Here is a 27,256-nt window from a genome sequence, read left to right as displayed (position 1 = left end):
TCTGGCACTTTCATTTTTCTCCCTAGTCTGAAAGCTGTGATGATATAAGACAGATTTCTTGGTGAGTATCTCTGATAAATTTTTTTATTATTATTCTTTGGCATGGACATTTGCATCATAAATACTGGAAAATATGGACCAATTCAACCAGATCATGACAGATCTGCAGATCCATCTTTGCATGACAGATGGGTGTGTCTTACAGCCAATTAAATTCTTCTGAAACCTCATCAGAACTTTGTTCTATGAAACAAGGTCGTCATTAGCACTAGCAAATACATAAAGTCAGATACTTTGGTTGAGGGACAGATATTTGTCAGAGATAGGGGGAAAAAAGAGTGCCATGGAATCTGTTATGTCCAGTTGAGAGGGAAGATGGAGTCTTGATTAAAGGTCTCTTAACAGTACTTTGGATGATTCAGTACTGCCCGAGAAGTGAAAACTTAAGTTAAAGAAGCCAGAGGACTCCTGCAGTACAACACAGCGACTGACCTACAATCCTCTTGTAACCCTATCTCTGGGATACTTATGGATTTATCCAATAACACTGAATAGATATTAAAGAACATTCAGCTTTGAGAGGCACTGGGAGGGGAGAAGGCAAGTAAAAGCAGTTTGTGGCTTCAAATCCAAGACCAGAGACTTGAGCACAAAATGCAGGCTGATACCTGGGTGCAGCACTGAGGGAGAATATCACTGTCGAAGATACCATCTTTCAGGTGGGATGTTAAAATTGACACCCCATTTTCCCTCTCAGGTGCAAGTAATACATTCTTTGGTATTACTTCAAGGAAGAGCAGAGGAGATTTCTCTGGTGTCTTGACCTACTGTCCAAGTGTCCTGCTGCAGAGGGAACAGCCTGACAGCATCATACACCGGGAGATTCTAGGCTGATTTTTGAAAAGATCAAGATTTAGGAGCTTGTTGCAGTTCATGCTAATTATCTCTAACCTTCATGTGTTTATAACCAATTATTTAAAATAATCAACAAACTTTAAGATTTATTATCCCTCAACCAACACCATTCTAAAATATTATCTGGTCTGTCATCATCTCACTGTTTCGCTGTGCATAAAATAACTAGCGTACTTCCTACATAACAACAGTGACTATACTTCAAAATTATTTAATTTCCTCAAGAACAGTTTGAGTTTCCCAAGATTATGAGAGGAATGATATGAAGGTAAGTTTTAATCACATCAATTGCCAAGAACAACAGAAATCCTTGTGATCACTTTATAAAAATTGTGCTTTTTTGATGACTTCCTCTGAAAATGAGATCAGGGGATCAGTGTTTCAGATCCATATACCTCATAAGCTGATTTCACCTACTTCAATATTTCTGTTTGGAATATCAAAGCCTCAAACTTTATGCTGACAGGAACAAACTTTGGATCCAACTTGAGGTCAGGTGCAGTGTAGCTAGCTAGTAGCAGGATTGCCCTTCCAAAGCTTTTGGAGAGGGATAAAGAGAGACAAATCACTACATCAGCAAGAAGTGACCAAACACCAAACATAAGATTGCTCATTTACAATGATATTAACATAGGCACAGAAAGAGAACATTTTGTGCCTTGAGCCTGGTCTGTCGTTCAAGGAGGTCTCAACAAATCTAAGGAAAAAGTGAAGACTGCAGATGCTGGAGATCAGAGCTGAAAATGTGTTGCTGGAAAAGCGCAGCAGGTCAGGCAGCATCCAAGGAGCAGGAGAATCGACGTTTCGGGCACGAATCCTTCTTCAGCCCTTCCTGAAGAAGGGCTCATGCCCAAACGTCGATTCTCCTGCTCCTTGGATGCTGCCTGACCTGCTGTGCTTTTCCAGCAACACATTTTCAGCTCAACAAATCTAAGTCCAGATTCCACATACCCTCAATCAGTCCAACTTTTAAAAACAACAATTACTCTCATATCCATTGTAATTTGTGGAAAACAGTTCCAAACTTCCACTACCCTTTGCACGTAGAAATCTTCCCAAACATGAAATGGGCTTTGCTGTGTTTGAAGATTCTAACGGAAGACCTTATGATCGGACTTACAATTTTAACATTGCACTTCCAATGCAATCACCCTTCCATGTACGTTCTGTCTCTAAATAATAAGTCAAGAATAAAATATGACACAAGATCCATTTGAGTCTTTGGACTATCATGGCAATTGCCAGTAACTAAATTATATCTTAAACCTTAAAGTGAAACTTCAGTGATTTTAATCTCCATGTCTATGATCTGATGAACATAGTACCCATTTTAATGATCCTTTAAAGCATACATAACAACCAAATGTAAGTGTGTGTGGTAGGAAGAAAACATGTATTTTGCAAATATAGGTTGATGACATGAAGAAACAGATATATTTTCATTATGGATTCTTCTATACAAATCGGCAAAGGAATGTTTCAGAAAATAACTGTGGACATGCAAAGGAGTAAGACCTCAATCAGATCTAGCTCAGTGATATTCATTACATTGCATTATATTAATGACAAAATAGAGTTTTAAAAAAACTGATTCTATTGGCAAGAAGAGTTAGTAACCAGATTATACAGATTTAAGATAATTGGCAAAACATCGATGGAGGAGATGAGAAATTTATTTCATGTGGTAAGCTGTCATGGTCTGGAAAGCGCTGGCTGAAATGACAGCGGCAGAGGATTCAATCACCTTTTTAAAGAGAATTAAACAAATACCTGACGAGGATAACTTCACAAGGTGAATGATAGATTAGTATCTTCAAATGGTGCAATGGTTTTAATTTTCCCTTTATGATTAAGATACAAAGGAAGATTTTGCATTTATGTAGCACCCTTCAAAATGGACTTCACAGTCACTGCTATAATGTCAGAAACATGGCAGCCAAATTGGATGCAGCAAGTCCACACAAACAGGAACGTGACAATGAGCAAAGATGATCGCTTTCTTGTGAAGTCAATCAAAGAATAAATATTAGTCAGGACACTCCTCTTTACTCTTCTTTGAAATAATATCATGAAATGTTATTTACTCACCCAAGCAAACCAATGGGGCCTGTTTATCATATCATCCAAAGCTAGGACCTCTGACAGAGCAGTATTCTCTCAGTCTACTGTTGAACTTGATTTCGTACTCAAGCCCTGGAGAGGGACATGAACCTGAGATGTTATGACTCTGAGGCAAGACCAACTAAGTTGTGGACGACATTTGATTCCACAACTCACAGATGAAAGGACAACGAGATATGACAGTTTCCTGGGAGGCAGCTTCAAAATCTTACCAACACAGAATACTTCGACTTGAGTTATAAAAGCACGTGCTTAAAGAGGAAGAGAAGACTGACAAAAACTAGCTGTTGAACATGCTGTCTCGCGTCAGTGAGACAAGTGCTTGTCCAGTCCTGCTAGAGTTGATTCAAAGTTCTTGTGGCCCCTTGTTTAATATTTTAGGGTAATAGTCAGTCTGAGGCTATTTCAGGAATAAACATTTTGACTGTATGACTGGAGTTTCCATTTCAATTGATAGAGTAAAATGAAACTGTAATAACAGTGTAATGTCACTAAGGGCACTGAATACAGCCAGGAAATTTATTTAGTGTGATAGCAACAACTGCTAAATGACACCAGATCAAAATATTTGCAGATCACATTCAGTTCCAAATAGTGAAGTTAAGATTGTGATTGATTTCAACAGGCATGTCCATCTTAACCTGCTCTGCCTTCCTGTACCAACAGCAAAGTGAATTGATGCTTTGTTACTCACTTGGACATTTCTTGAACATCACAGCACACCCATTTCTCACTCAACTACTTTATAAATAGTAATGGGGTCTTGGAGAGCTGGCAGCCATTTAATGTCAAGGGGTCTGGTCAATACAGTTGTTTCATGAGCCTTGGGCAAGGGAGGGAGGAGTTAAGTTCAAACACAATTTCTGCTCCCGATCACTGTTCAGGGAGGGATCCTTCTTTGGAAATGGATAACATACATGGCTGTGCTATACTCCAAGGTCAGAGACTATCATGATGGAGGAACAGCCAAAAAGCAGAGGACCCATGCCAACCACTCGAATGGAACCCAATAAAATAAACATGTCTAAGGGGTGAAAGAAAACAACTGGAAGAAATAAAGGAGCAGGAAAAGTATGCTTTACACTCAACAGTCTCTTACATCTGAATTTTAGATCAAGATTACACTGAAGGCACTCCATCCTTATCTGACACTTGCCACACATTCTGTCTGACATTAATACCAGTCTAAATAGAACAAAAGACTGACTGCCTTCTATCACCAATGATATGATATATTCTACAATAATTTGTCAGGTTCTTAGCAGGCAATCCTTTAGATTAATAAACCAGCTCCTGAGAAAATAAGTTGACACCCCCCTCTAAAATAATCTCCAGGGCCTTGATTGGCTACGCAAAGGCATAGTTCACCCTTCCTGTTAAAAAAAGTGTCAGTATACTTGCAAAAATATCAATTGCGGTATCAGAAAAATTGTCAAAATAAAAAGAAAATCAAGATTCACTGCGATATGCTGTGTCTTTTCCGTGTCATTCTAAGAACAGAGTCAAAGAAAACAAAAGTTAAACTTTGCCCTTAAGCTTACATATTCTGACGAAGCTCACTTAAAGGACTCTTTCTGACATTGTGATGGGTACAGAACTGTTGTGATTTTCCAGCTGTAATTTTCTCATCCAAGTCTGAACTTTTCATTCTCTGTGGAAGATTTTTGCAGCCCAAAGTCAGGTGTGTAACGTTGGCCCATGGAAGAGCTTTGAAGAATGGTCTGCTGATTGTCACATATCACTAGCCTCAACCATAACTTCCTCACCCTCAGCTCCACAGCCCAAAGGAAACCTGGTTCTGCGGAAGATGTCCGGAATGGCAGAATTACAAAATGGAGAGAGGCTGGATGAGTTACAGCAATCTTTTCCACCAGAAGCTGACTGACTCCATTTTAAATGAAAAGAGAAAATACTGGAGAAACTCATTAGGTCCAGCAACATCTGTGGAAAGAGCAACAGAATTAATGTTTCAATCCAACGTGTGAGTATTAACTAAGATCTGAGCTGTTCCGTAGAAACGTTAACCCTGTTCCACGCACTCTGTTTCACCTTCCACAGATGTTGCCAGACCTGGGAGTTCCTTCAGCATTTCTGCGTTTATTTAAAATTTCCAGCATCTGCAGTATTTTGCTTCAATGTGATTCTAATTTTAAACTGCAGACAACTAAACTACCAATCCAAAGGTCGTGGAATCCATTTTAGTTTACTCCTTTTTTGTATTAGAACTATTTTCTTTCATTCTCAGGATATGAGGGTTTCTGGCAAAGCCAGATTTATTGCTCATTCCTCAGCTACCTTTGAGAAGGCGAAAGTGAGCCACCCTATTTTGGAACGGCCGTATTGAGGGGGATATTCACAGTGCTGACAACACAGAATGCTAAGAAGAGATTGATAGATTGATTGTAAACCATAGAAATGAATAAGAATATATTATGATCAGAGCAGAGAGATGAATGTGAGGGGGAGCAGTGGCTGCAAGTCAGGTTACATTTATTACAACAACGCTATGACTAATTCAAACCTTGGCAACAAAATGGCATGAATTGGATCGGCATGTTTCAGCTTTTAGCAAAGGTCTGTCAAAGGCAAGTTCCCATTAAGAAAGCTGGTAAGTTCAGTTTGGAGTGTTGGTCTAAAGACAAAATTCTTCAGATTTCATTTTCTGACTCCTTGCTGTCTGGTCCACCACAAGCTCCTTGTCAGTATATAAACTTCTGTACCTGAGCACCTGCTCAGATTTTAATCCATTCTCTTTTTAAATCAGTGATCAACAAAATGGGCGAATTTAACAGCTGATCTGCTGGAGATGAGAAGTTTACGATTCCTTAAGCATGTTAATCCGAGCACAGATTTTGAGTGCTGGGCCGAGTTTGATGTTCATGGCACTCATTAGGTGGTCCTCCTTCAGCAAGAGCAGAGCCTGGCCATCAATCTCCTGGGATCGAAATTCATCGGCAATATCCTTGCAACCTGCATGTGAAAACCACACAAAAATGGTCAGAGATACTACTAAACAGATTTTCATTTTTAATTAATGTAACAGATACAGGCACACAGTACACCACATAGCCCATCGAATCTACTCCATCATTTAATTAGGCCACTGTTGACCTGGTAATCCTCAACTCCACTTTCCTGCCTATCCTCACAACCCTCGATTCGCATATTGATTCGAGATCTATCTGAAACCTGCACACAGCTAACAACCCAAGCTTTACAGCGCTTTGCAGTAAAGAATTCTACAAGGTTATTACTCTCTATCTTAAATAAGCGAACCCTTACTCTGTGAGTTTGTCCTAGACTCTCCCACAATAAGAAGCAAGTGCTCAGGAAACTGGATATTATCAAAGGAATATAGAAAATATTAAAATAAAACCAGGGTATTCTTCGTGGACTAGCAAAGGGGAGATCTGATGAACATGTTCAAAATTATGAGGGTAAATAGACAGGGAAAAACTTCCCAATGACAGGAAGGTCAGCAACCAGAGAACATAGATTTCGGTAATTGGCAAAAGAACAAAAATGGATACAGGAAGATTCTTTTATTCCTGCAATGAGTTGTGGTGTTTTGGAATGCTCCACTTGAAAGGACAGCAAAAGCTAATTCAATAAAAAGTTTCAAAAAGGAACTGAACTAATATTTGACAGGCAAAAATTACAGGACCACAGGAAATGTATAGGCAAGGAGTGGAAATAGTTGAATAATTAAAAGCCTGCAGGGACACAATGGGCTGAATGGCCTCCTTCTGCCCTCTATAAATAATGAAAAGACAGAGTTAAATCAGAAAGTAGTGGCCAGATGAAACTAAGTTTAGACTGCATGGAGAGGTAAGGAAGCCTATAATTTGGAACTCGTCAGAAAAAGCTGCATCACAGGAGAAATCCATGACAAATGCATTATAAATTAAACCAAACCTCAGTGAAGTAATTTTTTAAAAGCTTTCTCTTTGGCGTAATCCCTCAATCATACTCAAATTAGGACTGCAATACTGTAGCCCAATTTCTGATTTAAATGGCCTACAAGTAATAATTCTGTAAGTTGAGAAGGAAGTCTGACCACCTAACACCCACATACTCCACACCCAATGCATCTCCCAAGCCACCTCCCAAACAAGCTGACAATTAGATAAGTACAGTGACCATGGCGAACAGGGCACACACCTGGTAGAGAGTGTATGAACTCCCATACATGATCAACTGTCCACATTGTTGGGTCAACATGTAGTGTTTCACTGCAGTCTGACACCTCTCTCATCCTCTGTTCTCGCATTTCCCGTTCACGTTCCCGCTCATTCTGCCGGCGGCGCGTCGTCATGGCAACAGCAACCGTTTCTTCAGGAAGTGATGGGTTGGACGTTGTTGTAGCCTCTTCTACAGGAGTGAAGCTAACAGGCATCTAGGAGGAGTTAATGATTTTATCACTTGCAGTACTTTAGATCTGTGCTACTAAATGATCATTGAAGTTAGTAATTGGGTTTCCTGTGGGTACCTATTCTGTATTCATTCATTATAGGAGAAAGTGAGGACTGCAGATGCTGGAGATCAGAGCTGAAAATGTGTTGCTGGAAAAGCGCAGCAGGTCAGGCAGCATCCTTCTTCAGGGCTTATGCCTGAAACGTCGATTCTCCTGTTCCTTGGATGCTGCCTGACCTGCTGCACTTTTCCAGCAACACATTTTCAGCTCTGTGTTCATTATACTGACGTAGGGCAAATCATCAAACCTTAGAAATAAAGTATACTGCCAAGTCCTCATCAGATGGAAAACAGACCATAAAAGATGGAGGAAGATCCAGGGAATAGTTCTCTAACATTTCAGCTAGGGAGCAGAATGCTGCCATCACAAGACATTTTCATTAATAAACTTTGCACTAACTGTCTGATGCGTTAACCTCTGATACCAGTGAATTAGTCTCAACTATCACATGCTGTATACCTCTCCTTTCTTTTTAGCTAATGCACCATATATAAACCGCTGCTTCATAATAAACTTCATAAATGATCTTAAAACTATTTATGAACAGTCACTGCCTATCTTAGCTGCCTGTGACTCACAAACACCAATTGTGACACTCTGCTTTAAAATTCTATCTAAAAGAATCTAAAGTTGGTACATAACTGATTTTCCTAATAATTTTACATATCAATTAGCTACTGTTTTTAAATGAAATTTAACTAACCAAATCATTCATCAAGTTATAATCGTACCATTTTCTCTCCTAGTTTAGCTTGTCTGCATTCTTTGATCATTTTAGCAATTCAAATTGTGCCCCTCATTTTTGCAGATCAAGCGAGCACTGTACATCTCTAAATCTTTTCCAATGTCTCTCGGCACCTCAAACAGTCTTATAATCAAAACTGGCTATAATACATCCGATCCCACATCTGCTGGGTATTGACATTATCTCTGTGGACAGGCACTTCTTAGATTTGCTTCAACATCTCATCATTCTATTTGTCTTGGCAAAAGCTGTTGGACATAATGCTTGTCCAATTAGTACACAGAAACTGTACCCTTCCTGAAATAATACATTCTTCACTGTGCAATCAGTTGACAATCTTGCCTAACATTCAAATTCAGGATCAACTGATTAGGAGCCAAACACTACACCATCTAACATTGCCCCACTGTTGAGGAAATGATCACCCACCGCAGCTAAAGTCCTGAAAGAAAACCATATGATTAACCTTCAAGCAAATTGGTTGGATTTGGGATTAAACAAAATGAAAAAGCAACCACTTGAAAGATGCTATTTTCCGCCCATTCCTCAAGAGATTCTTTGCATTCTTCTATCTATTGATAGAAGATGGAACTGCTGGATGGAACTTTCAAAGGCATTGGAGCTACTGTTAAGAACAGGACACAAAATTGATTAATAGATTGATTTATTTTGAAAACAGAAATAGGTAGGAGTTTTGTTGATCATTTTAAAATGGGTAATGGCCAATTTTAGCAGGAACTTGAAAATAACTCAATCAGTTATTTCCTAATTTTTAAGAGAGAATTTCCTCAGCAGAATACACACCCCAACTGGGTGATCATTATATCCATCCTTGGTAAGGTTCACACAACTTTATGGCACCATTACCACACATTAGGACACTTTGACTTCAGCTTGTCCAACTTGGATTCCCATTTTTATTGGATTCAGGACACTAGAGATAAAATTGAATTAACCTGAAAATGTAATGATCATGTCATGCATCTACACATCTTGTGTTCATGTCTCTTATACCTGTCTCATAAAGTGATCAGCTGATGCTCCTTCAACAGTATTGGGTCTCCTTCCTCGTCGATTAAACCCATGGGATTCTGTTTTCTTTGTCCAACGTGTGCTCTTGTCTGATTTAAAAAGCCCCATTCGTTTACTGCAGCCAACATTGTACCTTAGAAATCAAAGGGTAAACATTGTTGAGGAACTTTTTAATTGAGGAGGTCAACGCACTCCCTTAAGGAGATGCGAAGCAAAGACGTTCACCAAGGTTCCTTAAGCAGCTCTTTCTAAACCCACAAGCACTACCATTCAGGAGGACAAGGGAACTAGATACATGGAACACTATCATCTGCAATTCCCCTCAAAGGCGAGCACCATCCTGACTTGGAAACATATTGGCATTCCTTCAGTGTTGCTCAGTCAAAACTTAGAACTAGCTCCCCAACAGCTTTGTGGGTTTACAAACACCAAAAGGCAGAAGCAGTTGAAGAATGCAGTTCAATATCATTTTCTCAAGGGCAACTAGTTAAGGGCAATTAATGTTGGCTCAGTCAGTGATACACACTTCCCATGAAGAGATTTTTTAAAAGATCTCTGATGGTATACACAAATCTTTGCAAGTGTCAGGCCATGTTGACAAAAATCTTAATAAAATGCTTATGGTATCCACAGTTTTACAAACAAAGGCAATGAGTACAAAAGAAAGATGCCAAGCCTTGTAGAGGTTGCAGAGGAGGTAACTAGAAAGGTATCAGAGATGTAGGACTGCAGTGGCATGGAGAGATTACAGAAGCTGGGAATACCAGAAGAGTATTTTCTTTCCATTCATTTTTTGGCCAACAAATTTGGAATGTCAGGGATCAGGGGTCTTGGCACCTAGTTGGAGAGTTAGCAACAGCTCCAAGTCACCTCTGATGGGGTTGCCCCGCAGTAAGTGCTGACTAGAGTCATCGAGTTAGAGATGTACAGCATGGAAACAGACCCCTCAGTCCAACCCGTCCATGCCGACCAGATATTCCAACCCAATCTAGTCCCACCTGTTAACACCCGGTCCATATCCCTCCAAACCCTTCCTATTCATATACCCATCCAAATGCCTCTTAAAATGTTTCAATTGTACCAGCCTCCACCATTTCCTCTGGCAGCTCATTCCATACATGTATCACCCTCTGTGTGAAAAAGTTGTCCCTTACGTCTCTTTTATATCTTTCCCCTCTCACCCTAAACCTATGCCCTCTAGTTCTGGACTCCCGGACCCCAGGGAAAAGACTTTGTCTATTTATCCTATCCAAGCCCCTCATAATTTTGTAAACCCCTATAAGGTCACCTCTCAGCCTCTGACACTCCAGGGAAAACAACCCCAGCCTCTCCCTATAGCTCAAATCGTCCAATCCTGGCAACATCCTTGTAAATCTTTTCTGAACCCTTTCAAGTTTCACAACATCTTTCCAATAGGAAGGAGACCAGAACTGCATGCAATATTCCTAAAGTGGCCTAACCAATGTCCTGTGCGGCCGCAACATGACCTCCCAACTCCTGTATTCAATACTCTGACCAATAAAAGAAAGCATACCAAGCGCCTTCTTCACTAAGGTAAAAACATTGACTGCAGATGCTGAAAACCAAATACTGGATTAGTGGTGCTAGAAGAGCACAGCAGTTCAGGCAGCATCCAATGAGCAGCGAAATCAACGTTTCGGGCAAAAGCCCTTCATCAGGAATAAAGGCAGTGAGCCTGAAGCATGGAGAGATAAGCTAGAGGAGGGTGGGGGTGGGGAGAGAGTAGCATAGAGTACAATGGGTGAGTGGGGGAGGAGATGAAGGTGATAGGTCAAGGAGGAGAGGGTGGAGTGGATAGGTGGAAAAGAAGATAGGCAGGTCGGACAAGTCAAGGAGACAGTAACTGAGCTGGACTATCCTATCTACCTGCGACTCCACTTTCAAGGAGCTATGAACCTACACACCAAGGTCTCTTTGTTCAGCAACACTCTCTAGGACCTTATCATTAAGTCCTGCTAAGATTTGTTTTTCCAAAATGCAACACCTCGCATTTATCTGAATTAAACTCCATCTGCCACTTCTCAGACCGTTGGCCCATCTAGTCAAGATCCTGTTGTAATCTGAGGTAACCTTCTTCCCTGTCTACTACACCTCCAATTTTGGTGTCATCTGCAAATGTACTCACTGTACCTCTTATGCTCACATCTAAATCATTTATGTAAATGACAAGAAGTAGAGGCAGCAGCACCAATCCTTGTGGCACTCCACTGGTCACAGGCCGCCAGTCTGAAAAACAACCCTCCACAGCCACCAAAGGTCTTCTACCTTTGAGCCAGTCCTGTATCCAAATGGCTAGTTCTCCCTGTATTCCGTGAGATCCAATCTTGCCAACCAGTCTCCCATGGGGAATCTTGTCGAATGCCTTACTGAAGTCCATACAGATCACATCTACCGCTCTGCCCTTATCAATCCTCTTTGTTACTTCTTCAAAAAACTCAATCAAGTTTGTGAGACATGATTTCCACGCACTGCCATGTTGACTATCCCTAATCAGTCCTTGCCTTTCCAAATACATGTACATCCTGTCCCTCAGGATTCACTCCAACAACTTGCCCACCACCGACGTAAAGCTCACTGGTCTATAGTTCCCTGGCTTGTCCTTACCACCCTTCTTAAACAATGGCACCACATTAGCCAGCCTCCAATCTTCCGGCACCTCACCTATGACTATTGATGATACAAATATCTCAGCAAGATGCCCAGCAATCACTTCTCTAGCTTCCCAGAGTTCTAGGTTACACCTGATCAGGTCCTGGGGATTTGCCCATCTTTATGCGTTTCAAGACATCCAGCACTTCCTTCTCTGTAATATGGACATTTTGCAAGGTGTCTTAAGCAGTCACTGTTGGGCATTTCTCAGGCTCAAAGATATCGGGAGAGAAATCTTACTTCCCCGCCCCAAGAACTGCCAGTCATTCAGAGGCTCTCCATTCTCCATCTGTGCCATTGGGAATGGTGGCAGCTGTTTGCAATATACCCACCAAAGGTACAGGATCAATGAAAGTCATGAGGTCAAAGCTGACTGGAGGCAGCATAAGAGTCACGTGGTGAGATCTGTAGGAGAAGGTGGGAGAGGGAAAAAGGATAAGAAGCCAGGGTATGGGGGTGGCTTTCAATGGGACCTCTCCCTCTCCAAATACCAGGTCCCTCAGACAGGCACTGAATGCCTTCAACTAATGGACTCCCTTGTCAGAAGTCCTCAGGCAAATTGGACGATATTCTCTTTTCAAGCTCCTGCATGACAAGTACTCTTCCCACAGCTGTAAACCGCACTCCCCCACACCCCCTCACAATTAGCATACCAACCGGAAAACTGCCCTTGAGCTTCTTGCCCCAGACGTAATCCGGCAAGTGTGAAATTTTGGCATGGTGTCCATCCACCCTCCCCTCGCCAATTAAATGGCCCCAACCATCTCCAAACTCAACAATGGAGTGGCATTAAGTTCCACCCTGAACTCTGTTTCTCTCTCCATGGATGCTACCTGACCTGCCGAGTTCCTCCACATTTTCTGTTTTGATTTAAGAAGGCATTAAGTTGAAAAATTAGGTCTTCAAAGAAGCAAACATAGAGGGTTGCTTTATTGAGGGAATTTGGGGACTTAAGACCCCTATACAGCTGAAGAAATGGCCATCAATGGTGGGGCAAAAGGTGTAGGGGATTAACAAGAGGCAAGGCTGAAGGAGCTGAGCAATCTTAGGGGACTGTACAAACAACATTCATCTGTGATATAACTGGGACTGTACATTTTCCTTAAATAACATACTCTTGCTTCTTATCATTATTAAGTATTCCATGCTTGCCTCTTAGTGATTTTACAGGGCTTCTTTTTCTAAAGACATTCACATTTTCAAGGAACTCAGTAGTTTGCCACAGACTTGTATAATTTGAATACAATGCTTACATCAATGTTTGAGCCCTTTTGATATGATACATTGCTCCAAGTCTGGGGTTGGCAATCATCCTATAAACTTTATTGAAAATACAACTCTCAAAGTCAGCAGCTTGCAAAGACTCAGAAATTCCAAGGCCTATCTTTGTACACATATTTCAGATCATAGTGTTCAGTTTTTTTCAGTTTGTAATGGTTCTTATGCAGAACAATCCAGTTTGACTTGGCAGAGAATTAATAATATACACACAAGAACTGTTCTCACTGCTTGACTGTACACTCTGAGCTCAGTTGCCAAATGGAAAGAACGCCATCATCATTTACTTTGAACCCTATCGATTTTCTCCCCAGAGAGCTTCAAACGAAATGTTTGGAAATTTTTCAAGGTTTTGTGCACATGAGAAGGCTTGGCAGATTTGCCAATCTGATACAGATCACTTTCATCACATCTTCTGGCAATATTTTGGATGACGAACTATTAAACCTGACAGTTCTGGGTCAGCTTGGAGATGTCATGCACAACTTTGGAAACAGTATATCATGCCTGGGAGCAATCAGCAATGCCAAATGAGGAACTATTTTCCTTTGTCCTAGGCAATAAGCTATTTAAGTAACTAGTGAAAGTTTGTTTAATTCCTGCAGTCAGCCTCACAGTTCGTTTCTTGCAATATTAAAAGTTGGAATGACACAGAGACCATTTAGCATGCAACACTGAGTATGCTCTATTGCTGTACATTCTAGAAAGGAACACAGCTCCTCTAGTACTACACCAAGTCAGAATGACTATACAGTGATTGTGCATATCATCACTTTCAAAACAAAAAGCATTTTTGATAAGTCATGCAATGACATTTTGCTGAGTAACTGTTTGTCCTTTATTGCCAAAGTAATGAAGCATAAAGGGAGAGAAATGTTGCAACTGTGCAAGGCATAAGTGTGACAGCCTCTGGAGTACTGCACACAGATTTGGTCCTCTTGAAGAACAACGTAATTACACTGGCAGCATTTCAGGAGGTTCACTAGATTAATTCTAGAGATGAAAGGCTCGTCTTGTTTGGGGAGATTGAACAGTATAGGCGTATCATCACGACAGATTGAAAGAATGACAGGAGATCCAATTAAGATATATGAAATGCTTAAAGTGATTGATAAAAGGTGAAGTAGATCTGATGCTCCCCCTTATTGGGCAAGCTAGAATGAGAGGTCTAGTCTATGACTAAGGAGCTGCAGATTAAAACAGGGATGAGGAGGAAATTCTTCTTTGAAAAGATTGTGAATCTGAGGAATTCACTACCGTAGGGTGCAGTGGATGTGAGGATCCTGAATAAATTTAAGAAGGAGATAGACAGTTTCTTAATTAATTAGTGAGTTGAAGGGTTATAGACAGCAAACAGGAAAGTGGAATTGAAGCCAAGATGAGATCAGCCATGATCACAGTAAATGGCTGAACTGGCTTGAGGAACTGAATTGCTCCTGCTTCTTACATAGTTATCTGAAAATCTTCTTTTAACTTGTGGTAAATGAAGCCTCAATACCTGTGGAAATTTGGTGAATCAGTCATACAATCTTCTTATTCAATGACATCACTGTTGGGAGCCAGTGCCATATGAACACAGTCCTATTGAACTTATCTGTCATTTTAATAAAGGCAGAGCCTTCATTTGGTCAAGCCTGGGTCAGCCGTGCCTGTGTTTAGTAGTACTCTTGCCACTCTGTCATCAGGTTGTGAGTACAAGTCTCAGTCCAGAGATTTGAGAACGTAATCTAGGCTAACACTTCCCAGTGCAGAGAATGTTGCACCATCAGAGATGACCACTTTCAAATGAGATATTAAATAGAGCTAGACTTAAAAAATGTCATAACAAGAAAAATTCTCCTAGGTCCTGACCAATATTTGTCCATCAACCAATGTCATTAAAAAAGATTATCTAGTCATTATCATATAACTGTTTGATGGTAGCTTGCTGGGCAAAATTGTCTGTTGTGTTTCCTATTGGCAAGTCAGTGGTTCTATTTAATAATTATCTAGGAGTTTTTATAAACTATATAATTTCCTGGGTAACTATTAAACTTAACAGAGTTGAAAGCCTCCAGACAGTTCAGAAGTACTCAGTTGATTGCAAAGTGCTTTTGGGCATCCTAATGTAATGAAGGGTGCTTTATAAATGCACACCTTTCTCCAATAGTGCAACTTCACTTCATTGGTATCTCCAGGTTTCTGAGTAACCGTTCTCCCCGTTGAGAATGCTGGTGAGTCATTGGCCCAGGCATTCTGATGGTCAGGTAGTCAGGGCACCATGGACTGGTGTCATGCTTAGACTCTATGTGGAAACCCTAATGTAGCTGACTACATGACCATTGTTCAGGAAATTTAAACATCTGACAGGCAAATTCCCTAGGACTCAAACCCTCTGAAAAAGCCCTTAAAATCAGAAACATTGGAGGCTTTCAACTTCATTAAACTTAATAGTTACCCAGGAAATTGTTTAGGTTTATAAAAACTCCAGGGTAACTGTTAATGGAACCCCTGACTTGCTACTGACACCCCTCAATCCCATTAAACCCCTGAAAACTCTCCCCCAATCTGACTTTGTTGGACTCAACACATAAACTTGCCATCCCAATCAGATAACACCACCAGTCTCACCTCACCAGGTACAACACCACCTCCCCAACCCTGATGCCACCCTGCACCACCCCATACTTACACACCATACACACCCCTCAATCCCAGGTGCCCCTTGACTGGACCCCTCCCCACCTTGCTGGATTTGACATAGCCCAACATATCTCCGCACTGAACAAACATCTAACCCTCAGTCACCTAAATTGACTGCCATTCTAACAATCCAAACCCCCGATACTACCCCATAACCACCTGAAACATCCATTCACTTAGCTGGCACCTTACCTACCTGGAATCCTATGCACCTCACCCAGTTGGCACTTCACCCACTTGGCATTTCAACCCCCTCACTTACCTTACATACTTACCTTTTCGCAGTAGCTAGTGTGTAAAGTGGCCGACTGAGTTGTTGGACTTTGAAGTCCTGGAACACAGTGTGCTGACTGCTGTTAAAGGGGAGTGTCACTTATATGAATACCATATTCGCTGTTGGGTTCATAGATTCCTGGACAGGCTCGTAACAGGAGAATCCTATCCAGGAATCTCCAAAGCAAGAGCTATCTAAAGGTAAGTGGGTAAATTTTAAAACAATTGGGGTCAGAAATATAGTCTCCAACCCTGCTGGCAATATCTAGGCCACTATTGTGCTGTTTTTTGTTATTATGGTTTTTGTACAACCTTTTTCAATTAATCCAGGGTTGTTTTTCTTGGACCAGAGAAGGTTAAATGTAGATTTAATAGAACATGGATAGTCCTCACAAAATTGTGATTATATCTCTGAAAATCATGACTTTAAGTGAAGCGACTTTATTTGATTGAAGGATTCTCAAAGAAATTAACGTTAAAAGTGAAGTTAGGCTCTGTTGAGGGTTTTCATGTTCAGAGAAAACAGAGTCCAAGTTGAAATACTGCACCATACAAGGGCAGCACAGTGCATTCCCAGCTGAAATAACTTGCAAAATAAAATAAATCACTGACTATAATAGAAAAATTGTATAAATAAAACTTAAATAACGCTCACCAGTCTCTCTAAAGTGGCTGCTGTGTCAAACCCACAGCAATCTTAAAGTTCAATTTTGTCAGTGTCGCTCTTTCTCACTTTGTCTGGCTCATGTTTAACATAAATGAACATCAAAAGAAAATTGATTCCCTTGACAAGAGAAACAGTAACCAGAATCCACTGATTTAAGACGATAGGTAAAAGAAGCAGAGGGAAGACGAGGACAATTCTTTACTTAATGAAATTGAACCCACCACCAGGAAGGGAGATTGGAAGCAGTTTCAGCAACAGTTTCCAAAAGAAAATTTGTTATATGTTTTAAAAGGGAAAAAAAGATTCAGAGCTATGGAGTAAAGCAGAATCTGGTATTCAGTGGATAGTTCTTACAAAGAGCTTGCACAGGCAAAATGGATCGAATGCCAGGTTTCTATGATGCATGCTTACACAAAGTCATCATTTCAGAACTTAACAATGATTCATATCAAGTTGCAGCTGTACAACCTGCTTACAAATAATCTATAGAAATTACTATAACTGTATATTTATAAAGGTAAGTACATGTTTGAGAATCAGATACATTTATTTGTAAAAATATGGGGTTGAGACTGCATTTGTTATTTGTGGATGGTGTTGATGTTGAGTTTGCATTGAGAACAGATGAGGGGGATGTGGTCAGATTTGAGGTTTGGTCGAGATTTGAGATATGGTTGGCTTGGGCTTGAGGATGGGTTTGAGGACGAGACCGGCGTTGAAGGTTGGGAGGTTCACACAGTGCCAAGCCGAGTACACCAGATAACAATCTGTGCTGTATTGCTGCACTGAATCATTGAATCTCTACAGTGTGGAAACAGGCCCTTTGGCACAATAAGTCCTCACTGACCCTCCGAAGAGTGACCCACCCAGATCCATTTTCCTACCCTATTATCCTATATTTACCCCTAATGCACCAAACCTACATGTGGATTGGGTTGAATCAAGTGAGCTGAGAGGCAGTTTTGTTTGGAATGCCAACTCTGGCATTGGCCAGCTGGAACAAATAATCTGTATCTGAATTTTGGACAAAAGTTTTATGAAAGTGAAGGGGTCTCTGACTTAATGAAAATGGCGCCAGAAATTTGATTCTATAAGTTTCACCTCTGAACTTGGCATCCACCATTTTCATCAGGGTCAGGAGTACAATGGAAGCTGCTGGAGTCATTTGGACAGATAGGACACCCATTCATAGATATAACAGACCCTTTTGATTAGGGCCAAGGATTCCTTCGAGAGAAGTAAACTACCTTTTCCAATTGCTAAAATAAATGTGAGTGTGCATAAAAAGTGAAACTTCCAAATGATCAAGACCAAGCTCCTTAATTCTTTTTTTTTAAAACCTGCCTGCTGCCACTGCTTGCAACTGTCTGTTGATATAAGCCTGCTGGTTACCATTATAGGATTAACCCTGCATAGCTGATTTCACAATCCAGCATCATGGGTCTTGTATAGTCATGTATAGGTTTGATTGACCTGACCATGAAGTGAGTGAGTGAGTGCGTGTGCCTGCAAAGAATTAATACTTGATGGGATTTGAACGTAATGACAGGGTGTTTATTAATGAGTTTTTTAAAATGTCTGCAATGGGCACATTCAACTTCACTTCATTTCCTTTCAGAAGTCTGCCCATTGCTAGTAATGGACGTATTATCATGGATGGTGTAACAGCAAAACAAGTGTTTGAGGAATCTGAGTTAAAAAGGCCTGTTGAATGGATAGGCAGGCGCAGGGAACTATAGTGGTTATAAAAGGCCATGGTGGTGGATTGAGAAGCATAAGCTGACATCAAAGCTGGTACAAGGTGGCATGAGTTGGTATGGATAGAACAAGAGCAAGAGCACTATATGGGGAAAGACGTGTGAGAGATGAGGCCTGGAGGATTGTTTCCGGTTTAATTTCTTTTACAGCTCGAATAAAGTCCTTTCACAAAACCCATTTTTATACCCAGTCTCTGCGGCTGACTCACTCAACGCCCATTAATAGCATCAGTACACAGAATCAAATTTCCAAGATCAGAAGATCAGTGGTACTTACTACCTGTTGGGATCGTGAGAATTTTCACAGTTTCGTGCTTCTAACACGAAAGTGAAAATTAGGCCCTCCAGGTCATTCTGTACAATCGCAATCACAGCACCAAATGCATCAGATGTGAAAAATATTTATTCTGCAAAGAGCCAATAATGGCAAAACTGGCTGATCTCCAGTACACTCAAGTATGCTGGAATGTAATCCTTTCTTGACAGCTGGCAATAAATTGTGGCTGTGAACACTCAAAAGTGGGTTATCTCCTAGTTTTGCCATTATCGCCAACCTTGCAAAACTCCAAGAATGCTGCATTGCCTCAACTCTGACTCTCATGCCTTACTTTCCCATTTATTGGCTGGCTGTGCCTTCAGCTGCCTCGGACTTAAGTTCTAGAACTGCCTTCCTGAAACTCTCCACCACTCTATCTCTTGCTCCTATTTGAGCATGCTCATTAAAATCTACCTTTACGATCAAATTTTCGTCACCTATCCCAATCTGTCTTGGTTTCAAATTTTGAACAAAGATCTCACGTGAAGAACCTTAGAATATTTTGGTATTTTCAAAATATTATGTAAATGCAAGTTATAATTGATGTTATAACATCTGCTTAAGAGAACCCAGTGTATTTTGTAACAATGCAAAGCAGCAGACACCACAAGTCTCCCACCAACCAAACCCCTCCCCACACCTTTCCCCACCACAATTCTATGTGTCAGATGCAGTTACTCAATTTATGCTGCTGACTCACTTTACTGTTTTTAACCTAGCAGTCAAGAATTATTTACTCGTTAAATTCACTTAAGAATGCTGGCTCAAGATTGGAAGATGAGGAAGTCAGATTTATTTTGGACAGAAACTATTCCATCTGGTTCCCATCCTAGCCAAACCACCTTGTCGCAAGGGGATTAAAACAGCCAGTAGATTAACCACACAGAAGGCATTCAAGTAGAACTGATCACACAAGGAGAGAAGTGACAAAGTCCATACCAACAATGAGTACTGAAGGCCGTTACATCAGTCATTACATCAACTCTATCGTAATTACAGCCAGGTAATTATAACACGACCAGAGACTGCCTAATGTTTTGATGTGACAGTCCTTTCACTGCTCATTTTAAATAGATTAACAGCTACGTTAATGCATCACGAGAGGCAGTGAGGCAGTGGTTATGTCACTGGGCTAGCAAACCAGAACTCCAGGCTAATGGGGGAGGTAGATTTGAATTCTACCAAGGCAGATGGTGAAATGTGAATTCAATTATAATCTGGAAAGGGATCTGGTGACCATATAGCTCCTGCTGATTGTCCAAAAACCCATCTGGTTCACTAATGATCTGTGGGGTTGGAAATCTGTTGTCCTTACCCGGTCTGGCCTAAGTATGACAGCAATATAGTTGACTCTTCAATTCCCTCCTAACTAGTAATGCCCACATTCCACAAGTGAATATAAAAATCCAAGTTATGAATTCTACCTAGAGCACATGGACTGCAGTGGTTCAAGAAGCCAGTTCACCATCGCCTTCTCAAGACAAACTAAGGACGGTCAATAAATAAAAACTAAAAGAAGTGCGGATACTGAAAATCAGAAACAAAAACAGAAATTTCTAGAAAAACTCAGCGGATCTGACAGCATCTGTGGAGTGAAATTTGAGATAATGTTTCAAGTCTAGTGATCCTATCTCAGAACTGTGTTCTGGAAAAGATCACTGGATACGAAACATTAACTCTGATTTCTCTCCATACATGCTGATGGGCAATAAACACTGGCTAGCCAGCAATGCCCACATCCCATGAATGAAAAAAATTGCTGTGAATGAATTAAAAAAGGATGTTGCCTGAACATGTTAAGCAGTTAATGTTGCAAAAAGTACTCAGCTTCCCACTCTAATTACTTTTAAACAAGAAGAGGACATGTGTGGACATATTTTGTGTAAAAAGCTACGTATAAAAATATAGGTTTACAGTATAAAGCCAAATTAATTGTTTAATCTGCAAAAACCTAAGCCTTTTCAGCAGAATAATGAGCATAGAAAGATGCCAAACATAGAAATATGAGTTTCCTACCTTTTAGCGCATGACATAGAACAAAAACGCTTTGATCTTCTGAATTTGTGCGCATAATCCATTTTCCCACAGAACTCACACTTCAGCATGTCTGGATCACTGCCCTCCATCCCTTCTGAAATTATAATGGAAATGAAAGAATGGAAATGAAAATTAAAATGAAAAGGAAGTTACTGTGAGGTAACTCATAACTAAAAACAGACTGTTCTGTTCAATCTGGCTATTTATTGAACTTGTCCTCCTTCAGATCCATCTTCCCACTTCTACCTCAACATGCATGCCAGTGGAATAACACAAAGGGGATCCAACCATGCCATGACATGTATCAACAGAACACTGGCCTACGTCCATGATTTTGTGTACGGCTCATTTCTGATAACAACAGTTCTTGTCAGGTGGAGAAAGACAAAATCCAAAAGAGATTAATTACTCTCTGGACATAATGTACAAATACTGATAACAATGAGTTTTTCTGACAAATTACTGGGGGCCCTCTTTGGTTCGATCTTATCATCCCACTTTAGTCATAATTTCCTCATTTTTAGATTAGCTCAATGTCAAGGTTAACTTTTTAAGATGAAGAGAGTTGACTGTCAAAGAACTGATGCAAACCAGTTAAAATGGAGTAGAGGTTGGGATGGGACCCATTTCCCACCCTAATTTCCCTAAATACAATTTGATATGGGCGTCTCCTTTGAATAATTTCTCCCTGTGTTGAAAATAATTCTGTGAATTTGAATTGGACACAGCAATGCCACTTGCTTCAAGCTAGCCAGCTCTCCATTACGTATGCAGATTGTACCCTGAAGTTGCCATGCATAAAGATTATAACGCAAGGACTGAAAATCAATTTCACAGAACAAGGTAGCAAGCATACCAAGTCATTTGGTCTATCATGATTGTTCCAGCTCTTTAAAGCTGCTCTTTAAAAGTACAAATGATTTGCTATTTCTTCCTGGTGCTGCATTTTTTTCCCTTTTCAAATATTTATCCAATTCCCTTTTACAAGTTACAACTGAATCTGCACAAACAATTTTTTTATAATCAGCTCATTCCAGACCACACCTAGTTTGCGAAAGAGTAAACTATCCCAATCATCTCTCTGGTTCTTGTTCAATTACCTAAAATCTTTTTATCTCTGGTTACTCACTGTTACGTATTTGGAAACATTTCATTATTTAAAATAAACCCTTCATAACACTGAACAACTCAAATTAATCTCCCTTTCATCTCAATGCTCTGAGAAGAATAATCTGGACTTCTCTCTAATTCTCCGATATATCGCAAGTCTCAAATGGCATTAGAATAAATGGAAACTTGATAACTAATGTGGACATGAAGTGCTGAAGGGCCTCTGTCCATGTTGCAAAACGTACTGACTCTCATTCTTTATCAAAGTCTAGAAAATTTCCTTTGCAACCTCTCCAAGGAATTGACATCCTCCCTGAAGTATGCTGGCTACAATTGGACACAACACTCCAGTCAAAACCTGAGAGTCGTGCTATAAAACCCTCCCTCAACCTTTCCAGGAAATATTGGATTTTGTTGAGTGTCTACAATGAAGTCCCATGCTGCTCCTAGCTTTTTATGTCACAGTAACAGTTTAACTATCATAGATTTCTAACCAATCATGAGAAAAAAAACAGGTTGGGAAACTGAAAGCTGACCTATTGTGGATCCTTAAAGTTATTAAAGGGTCAGAGAATGAGGAGGTAGAATCTTTGTTTCCATTCGTGGGGGAAAGAAAACTAGAGACCATAAATATAAGATGGTCATTAATGAATACAATAAGGAATCCAGGTGAACATAAGAAATAGCAGGCAGGAGTAGACCATTCATATCTTTTGAGTTGATTTACTATAGTCACGTGTATCTAAGTATAATGAAAAGCTTTGCTTGCGAGCAGTACAAGCCGAACATAGTAAGCAAGGACACACTGATCACAGAGTGCTTAGACACAGTGAGGCATACAGGTTACACTGCACAGGAGGTGCGTGAGGTAGGATTAACATTAACAAGATCAACATTACTTGAAATTAGAGAATCCATTTATCAGTCTAGTAATGACAGGGATGAACCTATTGGTACATATGTTCAAGCTTCTGCCGGAAGAGGTTGTGGGAGAGCACTACCGGGGTTGGAGGGGTCTTTGACGATATTAGCTATCTTTCCGTGGCAGCGGGAAGTGTAAATGGAGTCAATGGATGAGAGGTTGGTTTACATAATGGTCTGGGAAGTGCACATGACCTTCTATAGTTTCTTGCGGTCCTGGGCAGGGCAGTTGCCATACTGGGTCATTATGCACCCAGGTAGTATGCTTTCAATGGTGCATTTACAAAAGTTGGTGAGGGTCCCTATGGATCTAAGCTGCCCAAGGAAGACAGGGTATTCTTTGAGCATGCTTTGCCAGTCTGTAGATCAGATTGATCTTTAACTCCATTTTCCCATCTTCTCCTCTTGAATCCCTGCGAGACTAAAATTTACTTCAACCTCAAACATCTTCAACGATTATATAAAAACTTCTTTACCTAGAGACTGGAGGGACGTCAAACTTGTTGCTGTTGGGAAGAGTTGAGGCAGATAGTTTAAATATATTTAAGGGGAAGCAAGATAGATAATGAAAGCAAATGGAAAAGAGATCATGTTGATGGAATCCAAAGAGAGGATGGGAAGAGGAACATGACTGTAGATCAGCTAGGATGAAGGAGGGTCAGTGAACTTGAAATGTTAACTCTGCTTTCTCTGCACAGATGCTGCCAGACCTGCTGAGTTCCTCCAGCAATTTTGGTTTATAATTTAGGTGGGGTGAGTGGTTTATTTCTGTGCTGCAAAATTCATGCAGTTCTATATAGAGTCATAGAGCTCTACAGCATGGAGGCAAACCCTTCGGCCCAACTGGCCCATGCTGACCAAATGTCTATCCACACTGACTCCACATAGCCTAAACCTTTCCTATCCGTGTATTTATCTAAATGTCTTTTAAATGTTGTTAATGTAGGTGACTCCGCTCATTCCATGTGCGTTCAACCCTCTGTGTAAAAAAATTGTCCTTCAGGTTCCCTTTATTGCTTCCTCTCTAACCTTAAATTGATGCCCTTTAGTCCTTGATTCCCCAAACCTGGGAAAAAGACTGAGTGCATTCACTCTTTCCATGCTGCTTATACATTTCTATACGATTCCCCCTCAGTCTCCTATGCTCTAAAGAAAACAGTCCTAGCTTGACCAACCTGTTCCTATAACTGAGACTCTTGTGACCTGACAACATTCTTGTAAATTTCTTTTGCACTTGTTCCAGTTTAATAACATCCTTCCTATAGCAAGGATACCAAAACTGATCATTATATTCCAAGTGTGGCCTTACCAATGTCCTGTACAACTGCACCATAACTTCTGAACTTCTATACTCCAAGCCCTGAGTATATAGGTTCAATGTGCCAAAAGCCTGCTTCACTGCCCTGTCTACTTGTGACTCCATTTTTAGAGAACTGTGCACCTGAACTCCAAGATCCCTCTATTCCACTACACTCCTTAAGACCCTACTATACCCAAAAAACTTCTAACTTGATTTGACTTTCCAAAAATGCAAGCCCTCACACTTATCTATATTAAACTCCATTTGCCATTAGACTTCCCACCTAATATCAATATCTACCTTTAAAGTTCTTTAAACGTGACAGAAAATTGAGCAGGATGCATAAAGGTCAGCAAGTTTCATTATCGAGCAATTTGTGTCTTTAGCTTTATCCCCCACATCCTACAAAATGTTTTACAAACCTTCACCAGTAAGGTCATCCAAATCGCTGTCCAGAGACCCTTCCAGCTGTTTGCCTGAGTTGCTCTGGAGCTCACCTACTGACTGGACAGAGGTGGGGGACGTGGCTGGCACTTCACAGTGCACCTTCTGTTTGACTGGCTGCTCAGTCAACAGTGAGGAGCGGCTCACCTATCAAAAGGAGGAGATTCAAGTCAATTTAACACAGTCACCTCAGCAAAACTGAAACAACATGAAACATTGGCTACTAGATGTGTTAATGAGGTGACCCTTTGATCTTTTACTTATGAAGTCTGAGGTTCCTTCTCTCACTAGCACCTGAAGAAGGAGTGAGTCTCCAAAAGCTTGCATTTTCAAAAAACCAGTTGGATTATAATCTGGTGTCATATAAATTTTGAGGTTATATAGACTGTGCTCAACTCCCTTAAGATTAGAAGATTCGGGTGAGTAATAGAAATATAAAACTCTCTGTTTTAAAATACACCGAGGCAGAGGGAAGGGGGTGTCAAAGTAAATATCAAAACAGAAATTGATGGAGTTATTATCCACAAGGATGATGGGAGTTTCAAGATCAAGGCAAGCTAATGGAACCAAACAATATAATGACGGCCTGACTGAATGATGGAAGATGCTTGAAAGATCGAATGACCCAGTCTTGTTCCAAAGTGGGAGAAACTAGAACATCAGCCCAGTTTATAGATGATAATAATGGCTCCTTGTCAACTAGCTTAGAACTAATTATTTAAAAAAATTAGCAGTGACTCAGTACCATAAAGTCACTAAAATAAGGAATCATGGAATTTTTCAATGCTAATGGAGGCCATTCAACTCTTCTATTCGAGGCTAAATTTTTGGAAGAGCAATCCATTCACCCTGCTTCTTTCCCATTGCTCTGCAAGCTTTCCTTTCTAATTTAACCTAATGTATGCTTCTAATCTCATCCTATCCAAATATTGAAGGTAAAGTTGCCATAGTCTTGTGAGATTATTAGAGACAGACAACTGGTCGTGATTTAACATTAGGGTCACCACTCCTCCCAGGCAAAGGGAAAGTTTAAGCAAGGGGCAACTGAGAAATATCTATTCAGTAAACAGGTTGATAACATGTAGAGTAATTCAGCAATACATGGTTAATCTTGAATTAATTTTATCTTTGCTGGGACTGGGGATATTTTCCTTGTGTGGGGAAGTCCAAAACTAGACGGCATACTTTTAAAGCGAGAGGGGAAAGATTTCAAAAGAACCTGTGGAATAGCTTTTTCATGCAGAAGGTGGTGCGTGTACGGAACAACCTGCCAGAGAAGGTGGCAGAGACAGGTACAATTACAATGTTTAAAAGGCATCTGGATGGGTATGTGAATCAGAAGGGTTTATAGGGATATAGGCCAAATGCTGGCAAGTGGAACTAGGTCATTTGGGCTGTCTGGTCGGCATGGACGAGTTAGACCAAAGGGTTTGTTTCCATGACTATGACTCTATGGCTATTTACAGGTGTCCACACATTTTATGTTTTCAGACTCTGAATGATCTATAAAGCTCATAGTATTAATTCAGTGAGACATTACTGTATGTCAATCATTTGTTTTAATTACGATGAGATTAGAATCATAAAATTCTGCTTGGATTGTCACTATGATCAGGAAACAAGTGTTGTAGAAAATAAGGTTATTCAGTCAACAGTAACTAACTGTTGTGACATTGCATTATGTTGAAACCAAAAGAAATTGATAGTTTGCCTTAGCCAAGTTTTCTAACCCTACTATCACATCACTATTTGCAGGGTCAAGAAGAAAAACCAAGTGTACAATTTGTTCTGTTCTTTAATCATATCATATAAACAATAAATAATAGATGAAAATGGATGTAATTCACCATTTACATAGGGCAAGCAGTTTTGTATCATTAGGTTTTGTGACACTAGTCAATACCTTTCATCCCTGGTCCCAGATTCACTCTACACCAACTGCCTACCGGTAATGGTGTTAGGCACCATGAAAGATGCATTATTAGTCAGACTGAATTTACAACAAAACCCACAAAATGTGTATTTGCATGACATCTTTCACAACCTTAGGAAGTCTCAAAATACTTCACAATTGTTGAAGTACAAGATATATAGTGCAGTGGATATATAGCTGTGCTGAGTTTTAAATATTCTCAAGTTTTGTTCTTAATCACTTGTATGTTTTAAGTATGACCTCCCATTATAAAGTAGTTGGCGGAAAAACTGGTTGCAAACATTTAGTTCTTGCATAGATCTTGGCTAAGTCAATCTATGAAAAGTTCATTACCCCATTCACTAGAATGTTCAGTCCCCACCTACATATACCCCACCTACTCCACCTCCCAACCTAGAAGGAACACTCTGAAGCATGCTCACTGTCTTCATAATGGGACTGATGCTGAGATGCTACCCAGTGACGGAACAAGTGTCTGTGACCAGGAGGAAAATTAATATAGACAAGCTCATTATTTAAAGCAGGTAACAATTTTAAGTCAAGTAAATAAAAGAGAGAAATCAATCTAGCAAAAATCAACA

General features: G+C 40.3%; 1 protein-coding gene across 3 annotated transcripts in view; it reads right to left on the bottom strand.

Moving 5' to 3' along the window:
• Positions 1-2,326: 2,326 nt before the first annotated feature.
• The window catches only part of LOC140478759 (polyhomeotic-like protein 3), a 107,897-nt gene continuing 82,967 nt past the window's right edge, over positions 2,327-27,256 (bottom strand). For all 3 annotated transcript variants that reach the window (XM_072572098.1, XM_072572099.1, XM_072572100.1), the window contains 5 exons: positions 24,721-24,889; positions 20,947-21,061; positions 9,270-9,420; positions 7,198-7,432; positions 2,327-6,006 (listed from right to left, as the gene is read on the bottom strand). In XM_072572098.1, coding sequence (XP_072428199.1) covers positions 5,852-6,006; positions 7,198-7,432; positions 9,270-9,420; positions 20,947-21,061; positions 24,721-24,889 — 825 coding nt within the window. In that variant the 3' untranslated portion in view covers positions 2,327-5,851. The remainder of the gene's footprint in view (positions 6,007-7,197; positions 7,433-9,269; positions 9,421-20,946; positions 21,062-24,720; positions 24,890-27,256) is intronic.

The sequence above is a fragment of the Chiloscyllium punctatum genome, chromosome 6 (assembly GCF_047496795.1).
Source record: "Chiloscyllium punctatum isolate Juve2018m chromosome 6, sChiPun1.3, whole genome shotgun sequence".
Lineage (NCBI taxonomy): Eukaryota > Metazoa > Chordata > Chondrichthyes > Orectolobiformes > Hemiscylliidae > Chiloscyllium > Chiloscyllium punctatum.
This window is presented reverse-complemented; position numbering and strand designations above follow the sequence as displayed.